The following is an 8,986-nucleotide window of genomic DNA, read 5'->3' as shown; positions in this document are numbered from 1 at the left end:
GCCAAACCTGGATATAGTAATTTGTACCCCCAACTATAACAGGCAAGTGATTGCGAGCTAGTATTTCATCTATGATCTGAAAATTAATTAAAAAATGCATGAATATTCATTCTTAACTTCAGAGTCAGCTTAGAAACAGTTACAAACAACAGCGAAAACTTACCGGAATAGCAGAATCCCTAAACACTTTAGCTGTAAATTCAACGTTTGGGTTTACGGTACCTAAGAGATGGTGCGGCACCCCTAAAACAAAACAGAAAAGAGAAGGAAGTTTCAGGAGAGAGAGAGAGAGAGAGAGAGAGAGAGAGAGAGAGTATGGGAGGACCTTTGTGTTGGGAGAGAGGGAGTTTGTTGGTGAGGACGTCGAGACCACAGTAGACTTGCATGGAGTCGGCGTTGATGACTTCAATGGGAAAGTGTGAGGCCAGATCGACGGCGAGCTTGGACTTGCCGGAGGCGGTGGGGCCCGTAATAACAACCACCTTGGGCTTCTTTGTTCCGCCATCGATAGGGTTTGAAGTTTCACTGTCTCTGTTATTCATCGATCGTAATTCGTAACCTCACAAGTAACAACCCTTTCGCCCCTCAAACTTCAAACTTCGTGGCTCACCACTTGCTTCATTCATTCTTTGAACTCAAGTTTCAAGCACCTCCTATGTTTACTACTTTACTTTTTTTTTTTACTTTGCTTCCGAGTTTATTTTAACACGTCAAACAAAAAAGCCCAAAATGTTGAAGCCCAATAAACTCGTAAACTTTACCCAATATATGTACCAACTCAATTGAATTGGGCTTATGTATAAATCAGTGGCACTTAATCTAACCCCTTTTTGTTTTTAAGATTAGTTAAGATAACAGATTTTTTAATAAGTCGGGTTGGTGTAGTAGTTAATTCAAAAGTCTACTTAAACAAGTGTCCAGGTCTAAAAAAAAAAAAACAAGTGTCCGAGAGTTTTAATGTGCAACTTAGGGCTTGTTTGGATGAGCTTCTAAAAAAATATCTTTTTTCGAGTTATCTTTTTTAAAAGATTTTATGAAAAAGTAAAAGTAATTTTATGTTTGGGTATCTCATGCAAAAAGGTCTTTTTATCTATCAATTATGTTTGGATATAACAATATAAAAGTACTTTTTGTTTATTTATTACATGAAAAATATATTTTTTAAGGAAAAAATATCTTTTAAAAAAAGATGTAAATTACAGCTTCTCAAAAAAGATGTTTTTCTGATTTTTCTAGTGCTTTTACTTTTACTACTCGAAATTTGCCAAACACGCTAAAAAATAAAAAAAAATATTTTTTCATTGAAAAAATTTTTTTTTATCAAAATAATAGCACCCAAACAAGCACTTAGTATAAGATATACTCTTATCTAACCAGAAAAGCATAGCAGAATGTCCTAAAACTAAAGGGAAAGTCTAGGGACCAGCAGTTTTGTTGAATTTTGGCCAATATGTAACCAGCACAGAAAGGTGAGTCATTGGATGAAATCTCACACCATTAAATTATCATTGATAGCTATTTGATGGCTACTAATCACAAAAGTTGCTGGCCCTAGCATTGCTCAAAACTAAATTAGTTTCGCTACTGCTTGGATAACTTCAAATGTTAATTTCTTGGCAAAATTTTTTCTTTCGATATGTTAAATGAATTTCTAAAGTATAAACAAAGATAAAATGAACTTTGTAGATGGTGTCCTCTAAAGAGTTCAATTGTTTTCCAAACTTGTATTTTACAGCTAATCCTTCGACTTGTCCATGTTGAAAAGAATGTTTGAACATTGGAAAGTAGTATGTTTCTTTCTCAAAGATGTTTTGTTAACTGCAGGGGAAATACTTTTTAAATATTCAAAGTATTATATTCCATTTTGACATTTATTTCATTATTCTTAAATTTTGGTATAAACCCTGTTTCAACATTTAAATGATATAAACATCAGTGTAAACACAAAATATTATAAGTTAGGTGTAACTTTTTCAAGGATATCACAACTGTCTCAATATTTACAATAGTAATGTATTGCTGACACTAATTAGGTAAGTTGAATGAATGGATGGATTAGTTTAATTGCATCTTTCTAGTGTTCAATTTGTATTTGATGACAGAATCAGCACACCTCATAATAAAAAGACAAGAACTTTTTGCAGCAATTCAGAATTCAAGAGTCTAATTCACACATTTTCATGGACAATATTTCCTAATTTTTTGTCAGCAAAATAACAAACGAAATCACAAAATATGGCACATTGAAGGAGTAAAAATAATGATTCTAGTCAAAAGCACACTGAAGTAAATACAAAAAGGTTATATTAATTAGCATCTCAATGGAGGCTATCTACGTTTTTGCTTAGCTCTTCAAGCTTCTTCATCCTCAACTTCTCACTTTCAGTCACCAGCTGAAAGGAAAAAGGAAAAAAGAATGAGAATGTAAGTTACTTAGATCAAATTATCCTGTTTTCTTTTACTTAGTGACAAATATTGATTCCTTTTTATAATAGTAGAAAATATAAATAGAACTTCTAACCTCCATCAATTTTGTAACTAGTTGAGTCTTTTCTCTGTTTTTCTCATTGAAAGCTTCAAGGGCATCCTTGTATTCTCTCTCCTGTGACCCCAAAAAATATTCAAAAGGAAAAGAGTAAACAAATAAATTAAGAGTTTCATTGTTATATAAAAGTGTAACAAGGTTTTTTAAATTATTATTATTATTCAATTCAATTAAACAATTTTACTAGTAGAATAATACACATAATTGTATAGTCATAATGAATAATGATGGTAAAGAAGCTTGCTTGCATGGAGATTTTGGAATCTCCCACTGAACCAATTCTATCATTTTCTACGTGGATATTTGAACACAATTATTATGAATTATCACCATAACCACTGAAATAATCATGTTCATTTGCCTCCCAATTGATAAGACAAGATGGGGCCAAGAAAGCAACATGAGGCCACTTGAATAAAGCAGCAAAATATGGTCAATTTGATTAAACTCTATACCCAATGCTTAAGTGGTTTTGTATTAAAAGCTGTGTAACTATTGTTATGTGGATCACTTTGCCTCCTTGAACCAAATCCTATGGCTTAAGTAAAGATTTTTAGAAAAAAGTAGCAAACATTAAGAACTTGTTCGGTAACTTTCATAAAATATAACATATTTAGAAATTATGTCTTTTTGTAATTTGTTTGAAAATGTAGTTGAACAACATGAAACTATGTCACCTTTTTTTGGCAGGTCTGACCCAGTGGCTTTAACTCTTTGTTAATAATGTCTATCCTCTTGCGAATTACTGCAACATCTTTCCTCAATGGATCTGTGAGAGACTCAAGCTCCTGAAACAATGATCATATGCAGTTTCTGAAGCAGTTACTGCTTTAACATTGATGAAACAGACCTTGTTCCATTTTAGAAACACTTGTCTGTACTTGTTTCAGAACAAGCACATGGCACAACACTTTGCATTTTAAATAAACATGTTCTATCACACACACTAATATGCATAATTTCAAACTAAGCAAACACAAAATTAAGAGCAAAACCAATTAAAGAATGCATGTATCAAAGGACTTACTTCTCTAATCTCAGCCAAGCGCTTTGTTTCTTCTTCAACTTTTCCCAGATAAGTATGAACCTTATCCCTCACCTCCATTTTCTTCCTTTCAATCTCTTCTTCCTTGGCTCGAAACATCGCCAAGGCTGATCTCGACATCTCCTCTTCCCTCTCATCCCCTGTTGGACTCTGGCTAGAGTTGATCATCCCCGAGTTCCTAGCTCGCTGCTGCGCATTCAGTGGCTGCTGTTCATAAGACTGTTTTGGTGTTGATGCCATTGCTGCACCACAAAGCCACAGCACTCACTCCTTTCCCTCTTCTTTCTTATTTCTCTTTTCTTTGGAATAATAACTCTCTTTCTCTTTGCCTTGTGTGTGCTTATAAGCAACACTTGCTTTTAAGGCTATGCTTATTTTACTAACAAAACCATAGAATAAGCCCAAACAAATGGAAAGTGCCTAGTGACAAAACTATATGTTATGAATAGTTAATTAACACTGAATTTAAATTTCTCTGCCAACTTTACTCAAAAATAGCACCATCAAAATTCTAGTATTGAGTTTAAAAGGGTTTTATACATTGAAATTGAAAGTATAAACAATGTTAAATCTTTGCCTAGACTTTATTACCATTTTGTTTTATTTATTTAACTGAAGACTTAGTGAAGAATAATCTTGATGAGCATTCTTTGGTTAGGTAGCTATTTTCTTAAGTTGGTATATTGGCTAATTCAGCTAACTACTGCTTCCACAATGGTATCTATAGTTTTTATGTATGGACCAGAACTTTTTGCCAAAGACACATGAGTACATGACATATATGTATAGTTATATTACCTGCCACCATGCCTTAGTCCAGCTAATCAGATCCTATGGTTGACATAAATATGGCAATTGCTTATTGTTTTTGTTTAGTTGGAAATACAGTATAAATATAGGTGAATTTGTTTGAAAGTTTTCGAAAGGAATATTGTAATTATAATATATAAGGTGTTGTTTTCTTTAAGATAGAAAGGTGCTTGGAGAAGAAGTTTTGGTTGAGGAGTGGACAGAAAGAGTAGAGACTTAGAAAACAAGATAGAGTAGGAGAATTGGCAGCACCTAGCTTGCTAGCTAATGAGGTTGCCTTTATGACAAATCATTGATTGCCCATATGCCTGCATTTTTTTTAGAACACAAAGTTTTTGATACCCTTCACAGCTTGGCTATGCAAGAAAGGAACCTCCAACTTGTGTTCCAAATTATTGGTCTTTTGCATTGTTGGACCAAGCATTATTGACTCCACAATGAGCATAGGTGTGACAACACAAAAAGGGTTATCACAGAATCAAATTCAATTTTACTTTGTGATTAATTTTGAATACTTTTGTCAAAGTATTAATTCATGATTGAATATTGTATAGTGCTATTTTTTATACACTGACAATCTATAAAAATCAAATTCATTTACATGTGTTTCCCTCTTATTGATTTTTGCTTGAAGAAAAGCATTTGGGGTTGTTTAACATTAATTTTAACAAGTTTTCATAACCTTAATGATTTTAAGTAGGGACAAAGACAACACACGAAAATGTATGAGTTAGCAGACGATTTTCAAAACTGACATATCATCCTTTTTGGTTACTAACTGTTAATTAGCAATCACCAAAGGTTCATGTTGGAGAATGTATATTGATAATTAGTATCTTTGAGCTAATGATACACTTGAATACTTGTATTTAGCAGGAAAGAAAAAGATTAATCTAGTTTTGCCAATCATAGTGCGTCCATTCAAAGATCAGCAAAGGTATGCTCATTGTGGAATTGAATATTATACGCCAAAAAGATTAGTGTTTTGCAGCTGAGTGGTTGCAGGTGTTGACTGTCAAGCATCACCAACCACTGGAGCCTAGAGAGTACGTTGTACTAATGTCATTTCTACTCTCAGCCTCTCATAACATCTACACCATTAAGAGAATTAATCCATTTGTCAACTATAAACGAGAACGTAATCTATTCAGCTGTCAAATAACACATTCCAGTCCTAGACATGCTAGATTGCTAGCCCATTGTCACCATTGCACATTAGAGCTTTGGAACCAAACCATAACTGGTCTATCCACCACACCAACGGCAAATGCAAAATGGAAATGTTTAGGTAGTAATAACATGAGCAGATCATGACAGAACTAGTATTAAGTTATTAACCCAGAATCCAAAAAATTGTAATCTGAATAATCAATTGATTATATCAAACAAAGAGAAACATTTTCATTTGAGTTATAAACCTTTAATAGTGATCAGAGTATGCAACTAAGCAATTTATTAAGAGAACAATCATGAATGCAAAGAAAATCACTGGTCCATTTTGACCAAAAAATTCTTTAATGTTTGTGCGGCAAAACACCCCACTTCCTCAATCATAATTTGCAAAGTCATGCTTTCTTCCCAATTCCATGTGACATATTATAGATCCCTCGTCCCTGAAAAGTTGTCATAGAACAATGTCTATTAATAATCTTGCAACAAACAAAATAGAGAGTTAAAGCAACACAAACAACTTCAACTCTGAACAAATCAGACTGATAAATATGATATGGTGAATTCTGGTCGCAAAGCAAACTTACAATCATGAAAATTGAAGTTCCTGCCAGAAAAAGCGGTATTGCAACAGATGTAATCTTATCATATGGTCCTTTCAAGTGTGTGTACTTGTGAACATTCTGGTAATATTTTTGCTGCTCGAAAAGCTTTTCACGTGGTCTAAATGGTGCTTCCGACATCCTGCACAAGGCGAATGTTTACGTTAACTACACGTAAACAAAAGGGGCAGAATAAAGAAGAAAACATGGCACCATGAAATGGAGTGGAACAACATAGAATTCATATCATGATCTGAAAATGTCACCCCTACCAAACAAAGAATAAAATTTTCAATCACTCTCCATGTGTCTCACAACCATAACAGAATCTAGAGAAACGCTTGCAATAATGCCCTAATAAGAGGAATATAACAAATTGGGGATAAAACAAACATGACAAAATAAATACAATAAATGTATAAACGAGGAAGCATATTTTGATGATATTGAGCTACAAAATGATCCACCATAATCGATGATTTCATGAACAAAAGAGGGCATTTCAAAATGAACAATACAACAACAAACGTAAGTTCATTAACCTAGCCCCGATCTCATGTAACATCCAGAGTCAAATTGCATAGGGAAAATAACAACTTTACTTAATAATTCAGCAAAACACAGCACAAATGGAATGCCCCAAAGAAAAACCAGATCATAATCAAATACAGAACAATGTTTTGACAATGAATCAATGTACTAAAAGGGGGGAAAGCAAACGTTTTAGATGCAACGGATGGATACAAATTAAAATAAAATCGAATAAAAACAGAGATTCGGGATAGAAAATATTAGACTAATTTAATTATATATTTTAATATTGAGAACAGAAGAAAATTGAAAGCAATGAGATCTGGAATAGGTTACATGCTTACTCTGAGTGAAGGCAAGGTGTGATTAGGGATTGAGATTGATGCAGAGAAAATGGAGGAGAAACAACTTCAAAATGCGGGAGGGGTGAGAGAAGTGAAAAAGTGGAACTTTTTTTATTATAGTGGCTCCGTTGATCTTTCTGCTATAATCCTTTTGACCCGATCCGAACATGAATTATTAATTTAACTTTTTATTTTTTTAAATACAACAAAAAAAATATTTTTTATTATTTTAACAACTTATTAGGAGTTAGGATAAATTTATCCAATTTTTGTAAAACTATCTCAAATAAATTAATTTTATTATGAAAAAAAAGTGGTGTAATGCAAAGATATAGAACAATGTTGAGATATAGAGATATGTGGACTAGCAATGTAATAGGGTTATAAAATGCAGATTGAGTTTGGCAGAAATGTTATATTTTTTTTTTTAGAGTAACACGTGTCATGATGAATATAATAAGAGACCCAATTAGAAATTAATTTTGTTACAAAAAGAAAAGCAGTATATTGCAAAGAAATTGGATAATGGTGGGATATGTGGCTATTTTTTTTTATAAAAAAAAAATATTGGTATTTTTGTTGAAAATAGATTTATTTGGTGTAATTATATGTGGATAGATTTTGTAGGTGGAGAGTCAACATGTAGGATATTACAACACACAAGATGCGTGTTAGGCATGTGTCATCAGTGTTATCAGAATCAGACCGACCCACCAGGTCGGACCGAAAACCGTCACCGGTAATAAAGCTAGTTCAAGGTGAGCCAGCTGAATGGACACGGAAAAGAATCGGCAAGATCCGGTTTGAACCAGCCGAATTTGACGAAAACTGGCGAACTGTCAAGTTTGAAAAAATCTGGACCGGTTTCGGACTTTTTTTTTTCCCCTTCAAATGAAACGACGTCGTTTCCATTATTAAAAAAAAATGAAAGGCTGAAAGCCTGAAACCCTAACTCGATTCCCAATTCCCACACATAAAGTCCCAAACTTCAAATGGCTGAGACTGAGAGAGACCCGTTCAAGTTCAGTCCTTCTCGTACCACTCGACAGTCCCGACCATAGCCAGCTCCACCTCCACCGAATGGTGCGGCGTCGTCGACTACTGCTACTCAAAGTCGTCGTCTCGGTGGCCCTTGTGTAGCTCGGCTCATCGCCTCTTGTCCTGTGCCGCTGTATGTCCGTCGCCGTCCTCTTTTTGCTGGTCCAGTCATCCAATCATCCCTGTCGTCGGCATCGTACTTCTTCTTTGGTCTCCTTCTTCTTTGCCAGCTGTGCGTCAGCCATAAGGTATGTATTTTTATTTTTTTAAGTTATTGGTATTTAAATTTTTCAATAATTTAATACTTTTGTTAGAATTAATTGATTACTGATGTTGATTATCCATGTTGACTATATTTAATTGATTATAAATTTATAACTTGTTGATTTTTGTTATATTTTTATTCTATATGTTTTATTTATGTGGGATCGGATTTATCGGTTGAACCAATGATCCACCGGTTGAACCAATGATTTAGTAGTCTGATCGGTTCTATTACTGGTTCGATTCTAACAACTATACGTGTCATCATTCTGACAACATGCAGGATCTATATTCGACTCGTGTCATCATCCTAACAACAAGCAGGATGCATGTTGGACAACTTTTTTATACTTCTACAATACTGTAATACACTTTAAATATCAATATTCAACCAAAACACTATTTTTTATCTCCATATTAAAAATAATTTATGAAAATATGTAAATATATGGATTATCAATGTGACAGAATTATAAAATGCAACTTGAATTTGACAGAAAGATTATTTACATTTTGCATATGCAAAAGCTCTCAAATAACAAACACCTAGCTCGTTATAGACATATAAAAGATAAGACCAAATATAATTTTATTTTATTTTTTTAAATTTTTTTCTGAAAAAACTTACATTTTGCAT

The 8,986-nt window shown here is 33.5% G+C and overlaps 3 protein-coding genes across 5 annotated transcripts in view; all 3 read right to left on the bottom strand.

Annotated features, from left to right (window-relative positions):
- LOC107629308 (tRNA dimethylallyltransferase 2) overlaps positions 1 to 636 on the bottom strand; it is a 3,622-nt gene extending 2,986 nt beyond the window's left edge. The window contains exons 1-3 of one of the 2 annotated variants that reach the window (XR_001617946.2): positions 326 to 636; positions 164 to 243; positions 8 to 76 (exon numbers count right to left, since the gene is read on the bottom strand). Coding sequence is in view for 1 of the 2 variants with exons in the window: in XM_016332068.2 (XP_016187554.1) it covers positions 8 to 76; positions 164 to 243; positions 326 to 542 (366 nt within the window). In the remaining variant the exon portion in view is untranslated. The remainder of the gene's footprint in view (positions 1 to 7; positions 77 to 163; positions 244 to 325) is intronic. The other variant, XM_016332068.2, reaches the window with a different exon arrangement.
- On the bottom strand, positions 2,118 to 4,724 carry LOC107629312. Its single transcript, XM_016332074.2, has 4 exons — positions 3,573 to 4,724; positions 3,223 to 3,333; positions 2,522 to 2,602; positions 2,118 to 2,393 (listed from the first exon to the last, which is right to left on the bottom strand). Exons 1-4 carry the CDS (start codon positions 3,828 to 3,830, stop codon positions 2,319 to 2,321), a joined length of 525 nt encoding a protein of 174 aa, XP_016187560.1. The 5' UTR covers positions 3,831 to 4,724; the 3' UTR covers positions 2,118 to 2,318.
- LOC107634129 lies at positions 5,750 to 7,204 on the bottom strand. Of its 2 annotated transcripts, none has more exons than XM_016337705.2 (3): positions 7,048 to 7,204; positions 6,158 to 6,314; positions 5,750 to 6,013 (listed from the first exon to the last, which is right to left on the bottom strand). In XM_016337705.2, the coding sequence occupies exons 2-3, from the start codon at positions 6,311 to 6,313 to the stop codon at positions 5,966 to 5,968; spliced, it is 204 nt and encodes a 67-aa protein (XP_016193191.1). In that variant the 5' UTR covers position 6,314; positions 7,048 to 7,204; the 3' UTR covers positions 5,750 to 5,965. The 2 variants fall into 2 exon arrangements, with proteins under 2 accessions (XP_016193191.1, XP_016193190.1); XM_016337704.2 differs by having other exon boundaries at positions 7,040 to 7,176.

This window comes from Arachis ipaensis, chromosome B03 (genome assembly GCF_000816755.2).
Source record: "Arachis ipaensis cultivar K30076 chromosome B03, Araip1.1, whole genome shotgun sequence".
NCBI lineage: Eukaryota > Viridiplantae > Streptophyta > Magnoliopsida > Fabales > Fabaceae > Arachis > Arachis ipaensis.
The sequence above is the reverse complement of the archived record's forward strand: the minus strand, read 5'-3'. Positions and strand labels throughout refer to the sequence as shown.

Excerpts from the sequence above, each read along its gene's own strand:
- LOC107629312 (XM_016332074.2), bottom strand. The coding sequence starts at position 3,830 with ATGGCATCAACACCAAAACAGTCTTATGAACAGCAGCCACTGAATGCG. Across the intron at positions 3,334-3,572 it reads GCTTGGCTGAGATTAGAGAA|GAGCTTGAGTCTCTCACAGA; the intron begins GTAAGTCCTTTG and ends TCATTGTTTCAG. Across the intron at positions 2,394-2,521 it reads TAGTTACAAAATTGATGGAG|CTGGTGACTGAAAGTGAGAA; the intron begins GTTAGAAGTTCT and ends TTTTCCTTTCAG.
- LOC107634129 (XM_016337704.2), bottom strand. Across the intron at positions 6,014-6,157 it reads GAACTTCAATTTTCATGATT|GGACGAGGGATCTATAATAT; the intron begins GTAAGTTTGCTT and ends ACAACTTTTCAG.